We start from the raw sequence: 21,413 nt of genomic DNA on the forward strand, positions 1-21,413 counted from the left end.
AGAAGAAGAATGTGCACAAATGAGGTGGGACAGGCCAAACTGTAAATTAGGTGACAGAAGGACTTCAGAGGAACTTTTTAAAACAGAAGTTCTTTAAATTATGAGGAAAAGGTCATTTAGCAAATCAGCAGAGTCCCTTGAAGATGAAACAAAGGATGCATTCAGGGAAGGAAAGAGGGTGGCTGACTGGTTGAATGAGTAGAATGTTCTGTTCTACCTGATACAGGAAGAAAGGGCTCTTTGCCTCTGAACTATTCCTTGGAATAAACTAGTATAGGTAAGGAGAGAGGGAAAAAGAAAGGAACAGACAGAGGGTGGGAAAGAAAAAGCACTACAGATAGAAAGGAGAAGAGTGATATACTGATTTGATTTTTTAGTTTGTACAACCTGAGAAAGAGAAGCAAAGGGATGAACTTCAGGTGGAACTTTTAAATATTTAAGGACACTGCAATGGCAAGTCAAAAGCCATCTGAATGTGTTGACTCTGTAGCACAGAGAGATGACACTACCGGTTCCTTCAAGACCTGAAGAGTCTGAACAAAACGATGAGCCCACCAACAATGACTTGCTTAAGCTGGTATATTGTCATTGAGAAGATGAATTCATGTGAAATTGTCATGTTTATGTTTCCTACATGTTGATAACAGCTATTTGTTTACAAAAATCTTAGATGGCAGGACTTATGTTTATGAAAAATACATAAATTAGGTGATGGTGCATACATAAAATATGAACTCCTTTCAGTTCAGTTCAGTTCAGTCGCTCAGTCGTGTCCAACTCTTTGCGACCCCGTGAACCGCAGCACGCCAGGCCTTCCTGTCCATCACCAACTCCCGGAGTTCACCCAAACTCATGTCCATCGAGTCGGTAATGCCATCCAGCCATCTCATCCTCTGTCATCCCCTTCTCCTCCTGCCCTTAATCCCTCCCAGCATCAGGGTCTTTACCAGTGAGTCAGCTCTTCGCATGAGGTGGCCAAAGTATTGGAGTTTCAGCTTTAGCATCAGTCTTTCCAATGAACACCCAGGACTGATCTCCTTATATAATAGTAATTCTGATAATCTGAGGAAATTTTAATTTAAAAAAGCATGAATAAAAATATGAGCTTAAGAGTTAGAGAAAGTAAAATCAACTGTTGTCTGTGTACACATTCCAGCTTTTAGTTCATCCGTATCTTCCTCTAGCTCAACTGTCTCATTCCTGAAGGGCTTCTGAAGACTTCAAAGCATTCTGAGTATATTGTTCTTTAAAATCCTTTTTGTACTTGTGTTGAAACGCATAAATTAGTGTTTTATAATATTTGTTTCTAATACTTATGTGCAAAATGCTGTCTTTTCACTGTTTCCCAAGTGAGATCTTTCTGGTTGATTCTGATATCATTTTCTATTTGTAGGGAAAGAGCAAATTAGCCAAGACGGTGGTGGTCAGGCTCTCTCACCATGTCCTTTCACTCTTGCCCCATGTTTTATAAATAATCATTATATAACAGTTGAGCTCACTTATAGCACTGCTCATGCACGTCACAAGGTACTCACTTGGCCACTGGCTACCTTTGTTCTGTAAGCATATATAAGCTCCACCTGAAAAAGCCCTTGCAGTTACATTTTGGCTGCATTATGGTGGTGAGGCTGTGTTATGGCTGTGACGGCTGGGTCAACCGCAAGAGGAGAGAATACAGCGTATCTGCTGCTAGTGCTGCTGTGCCAGTCAGGAGAAAATAAATGTGTTTGCAATTCCTACGACTCCATGAGTTTTCTTCCGGCTTCCCTGCTTGTGCCTTGCTTAGCATGGGTTCAATGAACACTATGCAAAGTGAGAGACAGTGAGACAGTGTTCATGGAGGCAGACACCATGTTACAACATAATCACTTATTATTTGATGATCCCTTTAAAACCAAGAAAATTTCAAATGTCAAGTAGAAATCAGACCACTTGTTTATATTTGATGTACATTTATCATTAAACAAAATATTAATATACCTCCTGAAAATGATTATGAGTGAGTGAAAATTGCTCAGTCATGTTGGACTCTTTGCAACCCCATGGACTGTAGCCCACCAGGCTTCTCTGTCCATGGAATTTTCCAGGCAAGAATACTGAAGTGCATTGCCATTCCCTTCTCCAGGGGATCTTCCTGACCCAGGGATTGAACCCAGGTTTCTGGCATTGCAGACAGATTCTTTACTATCTGAGCCACCAGGGAAGCCCAAAAATGATTCTACTATTTTCTAAAAGTTAGAAACAAATTGTAATTGAAAACTAGTATTTCAGATTATTTCTAAATTAACCACTGAATAACTATGTTATAAAAGTAGATGACTATTCAAACACTAGACTTTGTAATTAAAAATGCAAATGCTAAGGAATCAGACTAAGTATTGAAGTCCTGCCAAGAACTGAGGAAAACTGAGGACAGAAGAAGAGAATGTTCACTGAGTACCTCATACAAGCTAGGTTGTATGGTATAGGGCTCTTTTCCTCTACTAACTCATTTAATTCTTACAATTCTGAAAGAACGTATAGTACTTATTGTTCCCACTGTATAGAGTAAGAAATAAGCTCAGAGAAATTTGGTGCCTTCACCAAGATCTTAGAGCTACCACGAGGCGGGGCAGGCTGTGCACTCAGATGTCTCTGGTGGGCTCCATAGCTCAGTGTGGTGAGTTTTCCCGGGCACCTTGCTTCCCCACACATTTACATGGTGCAGTGGTTAAGGGAATGGAGTTGGTATTGATTTAGTTCAAAATATTGGGAGATTTTTTTCCAGATAACTTTCTGTTAATGAATTCTAATTTAATTCCATTGTGGTTAGAGAAAATTCTTCGTATGGCTTGAATTCTTTTTTTGTTGTTGTTGTTCAGTCATTCAGTTATGTCTGACTCTTTGTGACCCCATGGACTGCAGCATGCCAGGCTTCCCTGTCCTTCACTGTCTCTCGGAGTTTATTCAAAGTCATGTCCAGTGAATTCTTTTAAATTTTTTAAGACCTTTATTCCCAGTATATGATCTACTTTAATAAATGTCCCATGCACGCATGAGGAGAATGCATATTCTGCTGTTAAATGAAGAATTCTATATGTATCAATTAAGTTGTATCTGTTAATATTTTTAAGAATAAACTATTTTACTATTTTCCATAGTATATATCCTTAATGGTTTTTCTGGGTATTGAGAGAGAGCTATCGACATCTCTGACTCTAAAGATTGGTCTATTTCTCCTTGCAGTTCTATCACTTTTTGCTTAATTTTTAAAGTTCTGTTTCTAGGTGAAAAGTGTTCAAGGTTAAATGTCCTCTTGGTGAACCAACCCCTTTATCATTACAAAATGACTTTCTTTATCTTTGGTAATATTCTAAATACTCTGATTTCTTTCTCTGAACTCTATTTTGATTATAATGTAGCAACTCTAGCTTCTTTTTCAATCCATTACTTTTGGCCTCTTTGTTAAAATATTTTTTTATATAAAAATACATTTCTTATAGGCAACATACAGTAGAATCTTTCATTTTTATCCAACATGGCAATCTGTCTTTTAATGGGGATATTTAGATAAGGGCTTGGCAAACTATGTCCCACAGACTAAACTTCAGCCATGCCCATTCATTTGCATATCATCTGTGGCTGCCTTTAAGGTACAGGGGCAGAGTGGAGTGGTTGCAACAGAGACTGTATGGTCCAGATACCAAAAATATTTACTAATTGGACCTTTATAGAAAAAGTTTGCTGATCTCTGGTTTAGACCACTTATATTTAATTTGATTATTGATATGACTAGCTTTAAATCTGTCTTGCTATGTGTTTTCTGTTTGACCCATCTCATTGTTTTCCCCTCTTCTTCTGTCTTCTTTTGCATTATTTTAAAATTCAATTTCCAAATCTTTGTTAGTTTATTAGCTGTTACTCTTTGTTCTTCTATTTTTGTAGTTGGTTTAGAGTTTACAGAATATATTTTTAACTTTATGCAGTCTATCTTCTACTGATATGTCACTTTATATATTGTATAAGAATCTAAATATTCTCACTACCAAAACAACAAAGATAATTGTGTAAAGAATGTGTTAACTAATCTTATTGTGGTAATTATTTTGCTGTATATATATGTGTATGTGTGTGTGTGAGAGAGAGATCATCATGTTGTACATCATAAACTTACACAGTGTCACATGTCAGTTATATCTCCATAAAGCTGGGGGAAAGGGGGGGCTGTGGTGGTTGGTTAGTGGATATAACTAGAATGAAAGGATCCCTTCCTCCTTTCCTTAGATCTTCTGCCATTTTTCCCTACTCACCAATCCCAATCAAAAGTTAGAGGGTCCAGGAACTATTACTCTCATCCATTCAATTCAGGCTTTGGGGATAGAAAGCAGGGTTTCAAGGGTGCAGAGTGGCTCTAGGGGGGCAAAATGCAAGGAATCTCACTCAACCCATGCAGCAGGTGGAGAAATTCTCAGAGAGAAGGGTAATCTGCCAGGAAGATACCCCAGAAGGATCCACTGTACTTCCCAGCTCATTGTCAGTTTGCTCACCTGTTGCCCTATCTCTTGGCCCTTCTCTTATCTGGGAACTTCAGGGGAGATTTGTTATTTTCCTTTTTTGTAGTGATTCATTCTTCTCCTACTATCAGTCAATATGACTGAGTGGGATTCTGTCCTGCAAGGATGAGCACATGACTGAGGCCTGAGTGAACCAATATACCCAGTCTTGCCAGCTGTCATGGTTGGTCCAAGACTGAGTGCATGGTTCAGTTAGAATCTGACAGCCACAGTCAGTCTCTTGCTAAGAATGTAGGAAAGTGATGGGAAACATAGCTGCTCCCTTTTTGCCATCAGGAGGGACAATCCTGAGTCTGAAAAAGAAGCCAATCTGGCAGAAAACCAGCTTAAGAGCCCTGAATCCAGCTGTGCCTGAAGGTAGCTCACCACTGAACCCTGCAGTTAAGACAGCCAATAAATTACATTTTCATTTAAAACAAAGAATCTTACAACAGCATACTTCATCTCTCCCTTCCCAGCTATTGTGGTATTGTTGTCATATATTTTGCTTCTACATGCTATAGATGTCATATTAGATTATTAATTATAAAAATAGTCAATTATAAGGAAATTTAAATGATAAAAATATCATACTTATTCACATTGCTACCACTTTTGGTGTTCTGCATTCTTTTGTATAGATCCCTATTTCCATCTGGTATAATTTTCCTTCTGAATAAAGGACTTTTAACATTTCTTAGAGTGTGGGTGTACTGGTGATACATTTTTTTCAGCTTTTTCATTCTGAAAGATCTTTCTTTTACCCTCATGTTTTGAAAAATGTTTTCACTTTGTATAGACTTTCTAAGTTAGCAGCTCCCACTGCCATCCCCTCACCCCTGCCCAACCCTTCTTTCAGTACTTTCAGCCCCACTATCTTCTTGCTTACAGTGTTTATGATTTTTAGAAAATCTGCTCTCATCCTTATCTTTGTACTTCTATATATGTCTTTTATTCTCTAGTTGCTTTTAAGATTTTTTAATTGACATTTTTGAGCAACTGGATTATAATGTCTCTTGGTGTACTTGAGCTTTATTGAGCTCCTTGAATCTTCTTATTAAACTTTAAGTTTTTAGCCATTATTGCTTCAAGTATTCCTTCTGTCCTCGCTTTCTTGTCCTATGGGGTGTCCAACTGTACATATATTAGGCCACTTGAGATCTCTAGTCTTTCCCATTCTGTTCTTTTCCTCTATTTCTTTGCATTGATCGCTGAAGAAGGCTTTCTTATCTCTTCTTGCTATTCTTTGGAATTCTGCATTCAGATGCTTATATCTTTTCTTTTCTCCTTGGCTTTTCACTTCTCTTCTTTTCACAGCTATTTGTAAGGCTTCCCCAGACAGCCATTTTGCTTTTTTGCATTTCTTTTCCATGGGGATGGTCTTGATCCCTGTCTCCTGTACAATGTCATGAACCTCATTCCATAGTTCATCAGGCATTCTATTTATCAGATCTAGGCCCTTAAATCTATTTCTCACATCCACTGTATAAGCATAAGGGATTTGATTTAGGAGATACCAAGGGAACATTTCATGCAAAGATGGGCTCGATAAAGGACAAAAATGGTATGGACCTAACAGAAGCAGAAGATATTAAGAAGAGATGGGAAGAATACACAGAAGAACTGTACAAAATAGATCTTCATGACCTGGATAATCCCAATGGTGTGATCACTCATATAGAGCCAGATATCATGGAATGTGAAGTCAAGTGGGCCTTAGAAAGCATCACTACGAACAAAGCTAGTGGAGGTGATGGAATTCCAGTTGAGCTATTTCAAATCCTGCAAGATGATGCTGTGAAAGTGCTGCACTCAATATGCCAACAAATTTGGAAAACTCAGTAATGGCCACAGGACTGGAAAAGTTCAGTTTTCATTCCAATCCCAAAGAAAGGCAATGCCAAAGAATGCTCAAACTACCACACAATTGCACTCATCTCACACCTAGTAAAGTAATGCTCAAAATTCTCCAAACCAGGCTTCAGCAATATGTGAACCGTGAACTTCCTGATGTTCAAGCTGGTTTTAGAAAAGGCAGAGGAACCAGAGATCAAATTGCCAACATCCGCTGGATCATCAAAAAAGCAAGGGAGTTCCAGAAAAGCATCTATTTCTGCTTTATTGACTATGCCAAAGCCTTTGACTGTGTGGATCACAATCAACTGTGGAAAATTCCTCAAGAGATGGGAATACCAGACCACCTGACCTGCCTCTTGAGAAATCTGTATGCAGGCCAGGAAGCAACAGTTAGAACTGGACATGGAACAACAGACTGGTTCCAAATAGGAAAAGGAGTACGTCAAGGCTGTATATGGTCATCCTGCTTATTTAACTTCTATGCAGAGTACATCATGAGAAACACTGGGCTCGAAGAAGCACAAGCTGGAATCAAGATTGCCGGGAGAAATATCAATAACCTCAGATATGCAGATGACACCACCTTTATGGCAGAGAGTGAAGAGGAACTAAAAAGCCTCCTGATGAAAGTGAAAGAGGAGAGTGAAAAAGTTGGCTTGGAGCTCAACATTCAGAAAACAAAGATCATGGCATCCGGTCCCATCACTTCATGGGAAATAGATGGGGAAACAGTGGAAACAGTGTCAGACTTTATTTTGGGGGGCTCCAAAATCACTGCAGATGGTGACTGCAGCCATGAAATTAAAAGACGCTTACTCCTTGGAGGAAAAGTTATGACCAACCTAGATAGTATATTCAAAAGCAGAGACATTACTTTGCCAACAAAGGTCTGTCTAGTCAAGTCTATGGTTTTTCCAGTAGTCATGTATGGACGTGAGAGTTGGACTGTGAAGAAGGCTGAGCGCCAAAGAATTGATGCTTTTGAACTGTGGTGTTGGAGAAGACTCTTGAGAGTCCCTTGGACTGCAAGGAGATCCAAACAGTCCATTCTGAAGGAGATCAACCCTGGGATTTCTTTGGAAGGAATGATGCTAAAGCTGAAACTCCAATACTTTTGCCAACTCATGCGAAGAGTTGACTCATTGGAAAAGACTCTGATGCTGGGAGGCATTGGGGGCAGGAGGAGAAGGGGACGACAGAGGATGAGATGGCTGAATGGCATCACTGACTCGATGGTCGTGAGTCTGAGTGAACTCTGGGAGCTGGTGATGGACAGGAGGCCTGGTGTGCTGCGATTCATGGGGTCGCAAAGAGTCGGACACGACTGAGCGACTTAACTGAACTGAACTGAACTGAGGCCACTTGAATTTATTTCACAGCTCACTGATGCTCTTTGTTTGTTTGTTCTGGGCCTCTTAAAAGAGATAAATCTCATTGTATAGCTTCTATTGCTGTGTCTTCAGATTCATTAAACTTTTCTTCTGGAATGTTTAATTTTCCATTAATCCCATCCAGTGTATTTTTCATGTCAGATATTATAATTTTCATCTCTATAAATTCAGGTTAGATCTTTTTTATATCTTCTACATCTCTTTTTAACATGGTCAATTTTTCCTCTAGTTTTTTGGACATAAAGAAAACAGTTGTTATACCTGTTTTAATGTCCTTGTCTGAGAATTCTAACATCTGTGCCTTTCTGAGTCAATTTTTATTTGTTGATTTTTCTTCTCACTATGAGTTCTATTTTCCTATTCCCATGCATGGCAATTTTTTCATTGGCTGCATTGTGAATTTTACTTTGTTAAATGCTGGATATTTTTGTATTCTTATAAATAATCTTGAATTCTTTTCCGGGAGCAGTTTAGTTTCTTGGAATCAGCCTGATATTTTTTAAGGTCTTCCTTTTAAAATTTGTTAGGCAGGACCAGCTCAGCATTTAGTCTAGGGCTAATTATTCCCTACAATTCATGCAAGACCCTTCTGAGAACTTTACCCAGTCCCCTGTGAATTGTTGGCTTTCCAGTCTGGCTGGTGAGAACAGACATTATTATTGACATCATGTAAGTATTTGGTACTCTTATCTCTAATCCTTTCAGATTCATCTCCCTGGCTCTAGGTAGTTTCCCCATATATATGCACGGGTCACATATACATAATGGGGATTCTTTGCAGATATCCAGCATTCTTTCTCTGGGCAGCTCTCTTCTGAGAACACTCAACTGTGAATTCTAGCCACATAGATCTCCCTGGACTCTTAGGAAAGTCTCCTCAACTCAGAATCTGCCAAACTCCACCTGGATTCCCACTCCCTCTACCATAGCCTTAAATCTATTTCAGGGTCCTAAATTAGAGTAATGATAGGGGTTACCTTGTCTGTCTCTTATCTCTAGGAATCACTGTCCTTCACTGCCTGATGTCCAGAGTCTTGAAACCATTGTTTTCTATCTTTTCTCCAGTGTTTTAGTTGTTTCATAAAGGAGAGTAAATCTGGTTCCTATTAGTCCACCTAAGTCAAATACAGACATGTGGGACTTTGTGTTTAGCTCTCAGTTTTGAAGGTGGAGGGGTTGTATCAGTTCTCAATTCCTGGCTATATAAACTTGGCAAATTATCTAACTTCTCCAAGTCTTATTTTTTCTATGTCCAAATGGGAATAATAATGTTAGAGTGATTAAGATTACATTGATGAAAAGCATTCAGCACAAGGCTTGACATATAGTAAACATGTTAATAATGGAGACTATATTTGATGCTGGGAGGGATTGGGGGCAGGAGGAGAAGGGGATGACAGAGGATGATATGGCTGGATGGCATCACCGACTCGATGGACGTGAATTTGAGTGAACTCCAGGAGTTGGTGATGGACAGGGAGGGCTGGTGTGCTGTAATTCATGGGGTCGCGAAGAGTCGGACAAATCTGAGCGACTGAACTGAACTGAACTGAACTGAAGGGTTGAAATCAGATGATCTTCGCAGGCTATTCTGATCTAAAATTTTATGATTTTATTAATTCAATTTTGGAAATTATCAATATATGGCACAATTAAAAAAAATTAAAGTATACCCTCAATATTCATTTTAGCCATACATTTATTATACATAAAGGAAAATTTATATTTTTTAAAATGACAACTTTATTCCTGTAAAATTTTACTTTATAACTTGTTTCTCATAAATTTGATTAAAAGGACACTGAAATACATTAGGACTTACTAGGTCATATGTCTCTTCTATTTTAAAGAAGAATTTGAGATTTTCTTTGCCTCCCCCTTTAATGCTGGAATTGATTATTTTTTGAAGTAAACTTGTTCTCCCATTCATCTAGTGAGGATGTAAGGTTTCCTTTGTTTTAATTATTGGTTTCTACAAGCTCTATGTATTATTTAAAATGAGGTCAACAGTATAATTGAAAATGTCCCATAATGTGATGTTTTAGTAATAATCCCATAATGTGATTGGAGTTTGTTTAGGGCACTACAAAGTGATAGGCAGTAAGTGACTATCACTTATTGTAAGCAGTCTGGCTGTAGGACATTTTTTAATTACAACATTTTAACTGAAAAGTACCAACACTGCATTTGGAGCCAATGTAAAATGTTCAGCCTGCAAATTAATTTGCTTTCTTCACATCAAAGCAATACTCGAAATAAACAAAAATCCATGACAATTAGTAAATACTCAGTTATTTTAAAATGTGCCATCCTTGTTGCATAGCAACTATTGATTCTATTATGTGCTTTTTACATACTCTAAAATAATTAAGCACAGGCATAAATTGCTATCTACTTGTTTTTGAATGTTAAAAGCATTTAAGTTATGAAGTTTATTCTAATATGTGTATTATATATTTGTAAAGGGAACATTTCATTCCTATGCAAAGGCACAGTGACCCAAGAAAGAGATGACAATGTCATATTAGTGATTCTTCTTTCTCATGAGAGGACTTTCAGGGAACTTTTTATTCATAGTCTCGATAACTAACTCAGCCAAGGATAATTATCATTCATTGGCTTTACTGGTCTGGATGTTGATTTACTGCTAAACTAAATGATAAAATTTATTAACAAAAAGTCATGTCCTCTCAAAAAATGAAATATCCATTTATATTATAGAAAATTATATGAGCCAAATACATCTATGATATAATTAATTTATTAGAAAGATATCCATGATCTTAATAAGAACTTAGAGAATCTTATATAGATTTATTTTCATCAATAAATTAACTTAGCATAAAGCAAGAGCATACACTTATATGGTCAGATGCTAACACTAACTTGGTCTACATGCTGTGTTAGCACTTTAGGCACAGGGCACACTGAGCAGCAGTACTAGACTGGATCATAAGTGCTGAGATTTCTTCTCCAGTGGATTAATATCTGAAGGATGTTGGTGATGTGTGATCATGGAGACGAGGAACTTCTACATAAGCAAAGGCAGGAAAGTTCACTCTCTCAGTTGAAGAGGAACTAAGGAGTTTGAGGGAAAGATCTGTGAATCTCTACAAACATTACTTCCATCAGTGAAATTTATTTCTTTTTTAATGTCTATCTATTTATTTACTTAGCTGTGTGGGGTGTTAGTTGTGGCATGCGGGATCTTTTAGTTGTGGCATGCAAACTCTTAGTTGTAGCATGTGGGATCTAGTTCCCTAACCAGGGATCAAACCTGGGCCCCTGAATTCGGAGTGTGAAATCTTAGTCATTGTACTACCAAGGAAGTCTCTATCAGTGAAATTTCTGACTCACAAGATGGGACCAAAAAGAAAAGGATGAAATGTTTATAATATCTCTTTATACATATAGCCAGGGCTTTCCAGGTAGCTCAATGGTAAAGAATCCGCCTGCCAATGCAGGAGACGCAGGTTCAATCCCTGGTTTGGGAAGATCCCCTGGAGGAGGAAATGACAACCCACTCCAGTATTATTGCCTGGAGAATCCCATGGACAGAGGAGGCTGGTAGGTTACAGTCCATGGGATCACAAAGAGTCAGACAAGACCGACTGACTGAGCGTGCACACATACATATAGTCAAACTACCCTTCAAAGTGTAATTTCCAGTCCCTTAAAGAGTATGAATGAAAAACTGTCTAATGACCTTCATCACAAGACAAAAGAGAAGCTGTAAAAAATAATCTCTCACTGCTTTAATTTGGATTTTTATTAAAGGTAGGTGGATCATCTTTTCACACTTATAAACATGGATTGGTAAGGATATGGGAAGTGAATAAGAATAGATTAGTCAACTGAGTACACTGAGGCTAAAAATAATATTTAAAGAATTAAAGGGGTGTGGTCTTTAGAGAAGGAGGAGAAGAAAAAGCCTATGCCACAAAATAAAATGAGATACAGAGTCCATATTCTCAAATTTTCATCGTTGCCCATATGGAACTGCTGTTATAGTGATCATCTTTGTTATAGACCGAATGGGCTACAACACATTCCCAAACAACAAGGGAAGGGAGATTGATTTATAGAGGGCCAGACTGGATGCGACCAACTGTGTGAAGGCTGGAAAGGAAAGTGACAAGTTTAGAATTGACCTGAGCCAGCAACAACACCTAGAGGATTTCATTTGTAGATGGCAGATTTGGGGATTCCAGGTGGAGATGTTAGTGTGAAAGTGGCCACTGCTTGCTGCTTAGGGTTACAAATTATAAGGTCTAGTCACCAAGAAGAATCTAGTGATAACCAAACAGTCTGTCAGGACTTCAGTCAAGTTATCTGAATTTCAGTAGCCAGCTCTAGTTCTGATGCACATGTGAGACATAATCAGAAAACCAAGACAGAAGGCTAGAGCTAGGATTAGGTACTGGTAAAGGAAGAGACCCAGCTGGTTGCAAAGGTTTCAGCACAGTATGCATGATAAAGCCAAGGAATCAGTCAAAAAATACTGGTAGTTTATAACAGGGAAATGATGTCTAGCCTTAATGACTAGAGCTGTGCAAGGCCTGAGAAAGCAAAGGCTAATAATTTTAAAAGTATAATTTGCATTCTTTAAAGTTATGAAAGAAGTATATACTCACTGCTGAAAATTTGAAAATATAGAAAACTCTGAAGACAAAAATCAATGAAAAAGTTTTTCATACTCTAAAAGCAAACATTTTCTTTGTAAATAGTGAGCTAAATACTTATTTTACTGCCAAAAGTTCATAACTGAATATTTTTAAGTCATTTTTCATTCTCTTTTATTATCTTCTTAAAGGCAGAGAAACTGTAAGAATGAATTAATGTTCCCCTGTTTTTAAGGATAGGGTCAAATGCAGATTCTGTCATTTTATGGGGAAAAACAGTAAATATTTAAAAGCAGAAATTATGCTTTTACATGAGAACGAAAAGCTATCTTAAACTTATAAGGTTTCAAATTCTATTTTTACCTTTTAATTTCCTATTTGTCTAATATTTTGGAAAAAACACATATCATAAGCATGTTTGGTCTAGGAAGTTCCGGAAGGAATCAAAGGTGTGCATAGAAGCAAAGAAACCTATTAGAAGTAGTCTGGCAAATGGACAGAATTTTTAAAAAGCAAATAAGACACATGCTGCTGAAAGTCACATTTTCGTTACCTTCTCCCTCCAGTTATCATCATTCAGCAGCTTCTGTCTAAGGGTTTCCTGCAGCTGCTCGACGCTTTTCTGATGTGAAATCAGCATCAACTCCCTGAAAACCATAAACACAACAAATGAGTCAAGACATACCCATAACACTCTTCCTAAATTACAATTCCTGGCTCTAGAGATTATTTCACAACTCAATCTGTATATTCTTCCCCTTAGGAAAAAACATATGATATTACATACCATTTTAACTGTTAACAGCAATTTTAAAACACTGGCAACAAGGTCAGGCTTAATTTTTGCTTAATAAGCATTATTATTATTTTTATATGAAACAGTAACAACATATGTAGAGTTAGAAATATAATAAAATACTAAACATTGCGGTTCCAAAGTTTCTGATTAAATTCTGACACTAGACAATAGATAATATTTTGTTACTTTAAAAAAGGAAAATATGCTGGGGTATGCCACAAAATCACCACATTTGTGGTTTCTGCTAGATTTATTTTCCTTTAATTTATCTCACATGCTAATAGGAACAAACCAAATTAAGTAAAGGGTAATGTCTGAGATGTAGCATAGTACAAAACATAATAGAAAATAGGAGAGAAAACACAAAGAACATTTTAATCTTTTAATCCAGGTAATTGGCTCTTAAAGCTAAGTTTGTGACCCTCTGAGTGGAAGCAAGTGCGAGAGATTTATGAGAACATTCACAGAGGCACTGAAATTAAGCCTTTAAATATTATACTTCAGTTCAGTCGCTCAGTCGTGTCTGACTCTTTGTGACCCCCATGGACTGCAGCACACCAGGCTTCCCTGTCCCTCACCAGCTCCCGAAGCTTGCCCAAATTCATGTCCATCACGTTGGTGATGCCATCTAACCATCTCATCCTCTGTCAACCCCTTCTCCTCCTGCCTTCAATCTTTCCCAGCATCAGGGTCCTTTCTAATGACTCAGTACTTCACATCAGGTGGCTAAAGTATTGGAGTTTCAGCTTCAAAATCAGTCCTTCTAACTGCTGCTTCTTGACCTGCATACAGATTTCTCAGGGGGCAGGTCAGGTGTTCTGATATTCCCATCTCTTTAAGAATTTTCCACAGTTTGTTGTGATCCACCTAGCCAAAGTCTTTGGCATAGTCAATAAACCAAAAGTAGATGTTTTTGTGGAACTCTCTTGTTTTTCTGATGATCCAGCCACCCTGTGGCTCAGTTAGTAAAGAATCTGCCTGCAATGCAGGAGACCTGGGTTCAGTTCCTGGGTTGGGAAGATCCCCTGGAGAAAGGAAAGGCTACTCACTCCCAGTATTTAATATTATACCAGAAATTGTGGCAAAAGCATGCCTTTTGGTCAGGGAGTCCCACACCCCCTTCTATAATCACCATCAGTTCAGTTCAGTTCAGTTCAGTTGCTCAGTCATGTCCGACTCTTTGCGACCCCATGAATCGCAGCATGCCAGGCCTCCCTGTCCATCACCAACGCCCAGAGTTCACTCAGACTCATGTCCATCGAGTCAGTGATGCCATCCAGCCATCTCATCCTCTGTCGTCCCCTTCTCTTCCTACCCCCAATCCCTCCCAGCATCAGAGTCTTTTCCAATGAGTCAACTCTTCAAATGAGGTGGCCAAAGTACTGGAGATTCAGCTTTAGCATCATTCCTTCCAAAGAAATCCCAGGGTTGATCTCCTCCAGAATGGACTGGCTGGATCTCCTTGCAGTCCAAGGGACTCTCAAGAGTTTTCTCCAACACCACAGTTCAAAAGCATCAGTTCTTCAGCACTCAGCCTTCTTCACAGTCCAACTCTCACATCCATACATGACCACTGGAAAAACCATAGCCTTGACTAGATGCACCTTAGTTGGCAAAGTAATGTCTCTGCTTTTGAATATACTATCTAGGTTGGTCATAACTTTTCCTCCAAGGAGTAAGTGTTTTTTAATTTCATGGCTGCAATCACCATCTGCAGTGGTTTTGGAGCCCAAAAAAATAAAGTCTGACACTGTTTCCACTGTTTCCCCATCTATTTCCCATGAAGTGATGGGACCAGATGCCATGATCTTCGTTTTCTGAATGTTGAGCTTTAAGCCAACTTTTTCACTCTCCTCTTTCACTTTCATCAGGAGGCTTTTTAGTTCCTCTTCACTCTCTGCCATAAGGGTGGTGTCATCTGCATATCTGAGGTTATTGATATTTCTCCCGGAAGTCTTGATTCCAGCTTGTGTTTCTTCCAGTCCAGCGTTTCTCATGATGTACTCTGCATAGAAGTTAAATAAGCAGGGTGACAATATACAGCCTTGACGTACACCTTTTCCTATTTGGAACCAGTCTGTTGTTCCATGTCCAGTTCTAACTGTTGCTTCCTGGCCTGCATACAGATTTCTCAAGAGGCAGGTCAGGTGGTCTGGTATTCCCATCTCTTGAGGAATTTTCCACAGTTGATTGTGATCCACACATAACCCTTCTTATTTTCTGTGTAAGTGATTCTTCTCCATTGCTTATTCCTCTTTCTAATCCCTTTGTTTTTCATCATCATCCTCTTTCGCAGATTTGTGACTTTGTGACTTTCATTTGTGACTTCCTGTTAAACATCTCCACTCTGATGAGCCATCAACACTAAAGATTCCATATGTCAAGAAAGAAATTCATCATCATCTCCCACAATGTTGCCTTTCTTTCGGACTTTGAAAGCTTCAACAATCAAAATCTTTAGCATGAAATCCCTGAGTCATCGCTGACTCTTCCTTCTTGTTCTGCCGTATCCATTCAGTGTATATGTGTGTGTGTGTGTTAGCTGCTCAGTCACATCTGACTCTTTGCAACCCCATGGACTATAGCCCACCAGGCTACCCTGCCCATGGGATTCTCCAGGCAAGAATACTGGAGTGGTTAGCCATTCCCTTCTCCAGGGATCTACCTGACCCAGGGATTGAACCCCAGTCTCCTGCACTGCAGGCAGACTCTTTATCATCTGAGTCACCAGGGAAGCCCTTCCATTCAGTAACAAGTTCTATGTATTCTGCTCCTTGGTGTACCTCAAACTATTTCCTCCCTTCCTTTATGACTACCAACAGTTAAGGTTATTGACTTCATTTCCCCCCTAGAGTATTGTGATAGATTGTCAACCTATTGCTTGATCTCTATTCTTGCCTCACTCTTAGAATATTATTAAACATTTTTTAATAAAAATAGTGCCTACATTTCTAGGCTAGAAAATTTTGAGGTCACAAAGACAGCTGGACTTGGTAACCAGGATTACATTATTCAAGTGATGATGATTGAAAAGGATAAAACTCCTTAGACTTCTTTTTAGAAATGTGTCAGACTAGGTACCTTGACAACTTTTCTACTGAAAATAAGTGTTTTTTCACTTATTAAAAAAAAGTCTTAAAATTCATTAGTGACCAGGACAAAAAGTTAGGAAGATGAAGGACACACAAATCAAGAAAAAGAACAGGAAAATGTTATCAGTGGAAAACTAGTGAAATTTGAATAAAGTCTGTAGGTTAGTTAATTGTATTATACCCATATTAATTTCTTAGTTTTTACAGATGTGCCATGGTTATAAAAAATGGGACCAAGGAAACAAATCCTTTTACTGTCTTTGTTAACTTTTCTGTAAATACAAAATTACTCCAAACTTCATTAAAAAAAAAATGAAGTGAAAGGAATAACTCCAACAATAAATTGAGAATTAAAGCTAACTCTCACCTTGAAGGTACTTTCCAAATATGATGTACTTGATCATTAAATTTCACAGCCATGAAGGGCACTGGAGTCAGGAGAGAAAGGAAGAGCTTGAGAGGAAACTTATCTGCATAAAATTGTGTCTCAAAGAGCAACACATGCAGTATGTCATTTCTGTCATACTGTATGTCAGAATATGAAATTCACACCCAGTATGTACAAAATACAAAAAAGATCTCCTGTCAAGGAACAAAACCCAAATTTCTAGCTTGAATTTTGGTGCTAAGTGGAGGGGAAAATACAAATCTCTCACAAGAATTTGTAAACACAAGCCAATACTAATGCAGGTTTTTATCCTGAACTCACACTACCTGAGTGTCCCCAAAAGCCTCAAATTGAGGAGATATCATAAAATTGTGCTAGGATACCCTTGTCTCTAGATGCCTGGTAGAAAAAACACCAACATTTTGGGGAGAAACCAATTTAAATCTGAAACTCAAAGAATTCCTACAGATTTCAAGACCCATGAGATCATAATTTTAAAACTCACAAATTTAGTTTTTAAAAAGCCAGTAAGAGGAAGAATGAGCAGATACAAATGACAGCATAATCAAAGTCACAAATTCTAAAGTATTTTCAGATATAGAATATAAAATAAGGATATTTAGTATGTTAGAAGAAATGAAAGATTAACTTAAATGACTAATGAAATCTGAAAAGAACCAACTGAATTTGTAGAAATAAAACATAATAATTGAGATGAAAACACAGTAGATGATCCTACAGCAGATTACTCACAGTTAAAAAATGAAGTAATAAGCTGAAAGGGAGATTCAAAAAATTATACAGGGTGCAGTACAGGAAGCACTTCATGTGAAATGCCGGGCTAGATGAAGCACAAGCTGGAATCAAGATTGCTGGGAGAAATATCAATAACCTCAGATATGCAGATGACACCACCCTTGTGGCAGAAAGTGAAGAGGAACTGAAGGATGTCTTGATGAAAGTGAAAAGAGGATAGTGAAAAAGCTGACTTAAAACTCAACATTCAGAAAACTAAGATTATGGCATCTGGTCCCATCACTTCATGGCAAATAGATGTGGAAACAATGGAAACAGTGAGAGACTTTATTTTTGGGTGCTCCAAAATCACTGCAGATGGTGACTGCAGCCATGAAATTAAAAGTACACTTTCTCCTTGGAAGAAAAATTATGACCAACCTAAACAGCATATTAAAAAGCAGAGACATTACTTTGCCAACATAGGTCTGTCTAGTCAAAGCTATGGTTTATCCAGTAGTCATGTATGGATGTGAGAGTTGGATTGTGAAGAAAGCTGAGCATTGAAGAATTGATGCTTTTGAACTGAGGTGTTTGAGAAGACTCTTGAGAGTCCCTTGGACTGCCAGGAGATCCAACCAATCCATCCTAACTCAGTCCATGACTGAGTGACTGAACTGAACTGAGTACAGGAAGTAAAAAATATGTAAAATAAAAAAGAGCTTGACATATGGAGGACAGAGTGAAAAGATCTAGTATTTATCTATTTTTCATTTCAGAAGCAAAAGAAAGAGAAAGGGAGAGGAAGGACATTACAACAAATCTAGGGAGCCCAAAGGATTCCAAGCAAGATAAATAAAAACAAATCTCATATCTGGGACCTGATAGTGAAAATGAATAATACTGAAGTTAAAGAGACCTCAAAAGAAGATGGAGAGGAAACAAAACATTATCTTCAAAGGAACTCAAACATAGTGAAAGCTTCAGTTCAGTTCAGTCGCTCAGTCATGTCCGACTCTTTGCGACCCCATGAATCGCAGCATGCCAGGCCTCCCTGTCCATCACCAACTCCCGGAGTTCACTCAGACTCACGTCCATCGAGTCAGTGATGCCATCCAGCCATCTCATCCTCTGTCGTCCCCTTCTCCTCCTACCCCCAATCCCTCCCAGCATCAGAGTCTTTTCCAATGAGTCAACTCGTCACATGAGGTGGCCAAAGTACTGGAGTTTCAGCTTTAGCATCATTCCTTCCAAAGAAGTCCCAGGGCTGATCTCCTTCAGAATGGACTGGTTGGATCTCCTTGCAGTGCAAGGGACTCTCAAGAGTCTTCTCCAACACCATAGTTCAAAAGCATCAATTCTTTGGTGCTCAGCCTTCTTCACAGTCCAACTCTCACATCCATACATTGAAAGCTTACTCTCCAGTAAAAACAAGGAAGGCCAAAGACAACAACATTAAAAACCCCATGAGAAAATAACCATCAACCTGAAGTAGGGTACCCAGCAAAACTATCTTTCAGAAAGAGGCTGAAATAAAATATGCTCAGAAAAATAAAATCTTGTGTTTACTGACAGTTAAAGGACTGCTAAAAAATATGCTTTGCAGGAAGGAATATGATCTCAGAAGGAAAGTCAGATGATCAAGAAAAAATGCTGAGCAAAGGAACTGGCAAACATACAGGCAGGGAGGGCTTCTTGGGTGTGTCATCAGGATAGTTGCATAGGGCCTATACGCTGAAGGAGACTGCACTTCAGGTTTAATGCTCTGTGGTCACCATTGAGGAGTTAACTTTATCTTTGTATCTGTGCTTTGTAAGTGAGGTCTGATAGGACAGTCAGGCATGTACTAGGGGCTTGGAATCTTGGCTTACACATAGTCCCACCTCCTGCCATCCTCTGTTTCTAGTGAGAATGCAGGCCTGGGCACAGGCAGGGGAGGGTTGGGTCTGCTAACTGCGTCCCATTTGCTGAGTCTGCGGCAGGTCCCTGGTGCCTGTGAGAGCCTGCATCCATGCTGGGATTTCTCTGTGCCCAAGGGAGCACAAGATTCAATAGCAAATAAACAAAAAAAGACCATGACCAGTTGAGAGAGAGATGTTATGGAAAGGAAAATCTTCTTTGTCTTTTTTTGAAGAGGCTCCACATTTTCATATTGTGCTGGACCTTGAAAATTATGTAGAGACTCTATATGTAGGTCCTTCTAAATAAATACCACCTGTATAAAAAATTAGTTTTGACTGCATATAATTAGTGGGGCTATCAAAAGATCAGAACTAGAACACTAAACAAAAATGTAGAATGTATGTCAGGATGGCAACAATCAGAGCTCAAGTGTTATTCAAGAGAAGTTTGAGATATTCAAGAGAAGTTTGCATTATTCAGGATATATTAATTTTGGACTTCATTAAGTTTTCATGGCAAAAATCTCAAAAATAACCACTAAAAGAATAAAATATGCCACTAGAAGAAGATGCACTAAGAATATAAAAGAAACTCTAACAACACTGCCCCTGTCCAAGGCCCAAAAGGAGAAAGAGTACAGAAAAGGAGGGAGAAATAGAAAGCTTAGAGTAACAATCATAATAAGGGCAAATAAACTAAACACATGAGTTAAAAGACAGAAACAGGCTTGATAAATACAAACTCTAGCAATAGACTCTTTGTAAAAGACATTCCTAAAACATAAGGACATGAAAAGATTTCTAACAGGGACATATTAAAGAAAAAGAAGTATGCAACTATATCAATATCAGACAAAATAGACTTTAAGACAAAAGTTCATTACTCTGGGCTGATAATACTAACAGGATAATTCACTATGAATATTCTAAACATATAGCACCTATTAAAAAACCCTCAAAATATATAAAGCAAAACTTTTTGGAACTTAAAGGAAACACTGTCAAACCCACACCATAGCGGTAGAATTAAACACAGCTTCTTTAGTTATAGTAAGACAATCTGGGACCACTGTATAAGAGATGAAAGTGTACACTGCATAACTCTAGGCTGTTATGTGAATGGTTCTCCTGAAATATGTATTGTAGCAACCTATGGTCAGCCAGATAATTAATTCAGTAAAAATTATAGAGGACTTAATGCAAATAAGATTAATTTCAGGGATACTGATTTAAGATACCCAATTAGTGGGAAAATATACAAATATTTTTCAGTTTACATGGAATTGACCACATACTAGGCCAGAACATAAATTTCAACAAATTTTAAAGACTATAAACCTGTATATTCCAAAATGGTAGCCACTAGTCATATGTCGGTGAAAGCAATGGCACCCCACTCCAGTACTCTTGCCTGGAAAATGCTATGGACGGAGGAGCCTGGTGGGCTGCCATCTATGGGGTCGCACAGAGTCAGACATGACTGAAGTGACATAGCAGCAGCAGCAGCAGTCACATGTAGCTTCCAAGCAATTAAAGTATAACTTGTCCAAATTAGAATGTGCTATAAATGTAAAATACACAGCAGATTTGAAAACTCAAAAAAATCTAAAATGTCTGATAATTTTAATAGATGATTAGATATTTAAATAATAGTTTGGATATACTGGGTTAACTAAAATATATTAAGATAAATTTTACCTGTTTATCTTTACTCTTTTAATGTGGCAATTAAATTTGTAAAAATTACATACGTGGCTCACATTATACCTCTATTGAACAGCACTGTGATAATCTATATTCTCTGAATACAAAGAAATATCAGTAAGAAAAGATAAATATCTCCATGTATTTGGAAATTAAAAAAAAATGTGTTTCTGATTAACTCGGCTCAAATGAAAAATCATAATTGACATTTAAAATACTTAGAATTGAATAATAATGAAATTTCTACACATCAAAAGTTATGAAATATAGCTAAAGCAGAAAAGATAAGCAAATTGTGGTATACTTTAGAACATAATGCAGATGAAGAAATGAATGATTTTCAGCTACATGTAACATCATGGACAAAAATCCCAGGGATATAATCTTGAGCA

At 38.0% G+C, this 21,413-nt stretch overlaps 1 protein-coding gene across 1 annotated transcript in view; it reads right to left on the bottom strand.

The window, feature by feature from the left end:
• The window catches only part of LEKR1 (leucine, glutamate and lysine rich 1), a 224,946-nt gene that overhangs the window by 26,529 nt on the left and 177,004 nt on the right, over positions 1 to 21,413 (bottom strand). The window contains exon 9 of the mRNA XM_068988656.1: positions 12,956 to 13,049. Within this exon, the coding sequence (XP_068844757.1) occupies positions 12,956 to 13,049 (94 nt within the window). The remainder of the gene's footprint in view (positions 1 to 12,955; positions 13,050 to 21,413) is intronic.

Source organism: Capricornis sumatraensis, chromosome 1 (genome assembly GCF_032405125.1).
Source record: "Capricornis sumatraensis isolate serow.1 chromosome 1, serow.2, whole genome shotgun sequence".
Lineage (NCBI taxonomy): Eukaryota > Metazoa > Chordata > Mammalia > Artiodactyla > Bovidae > Capricornis > Capricornis sumatraensis.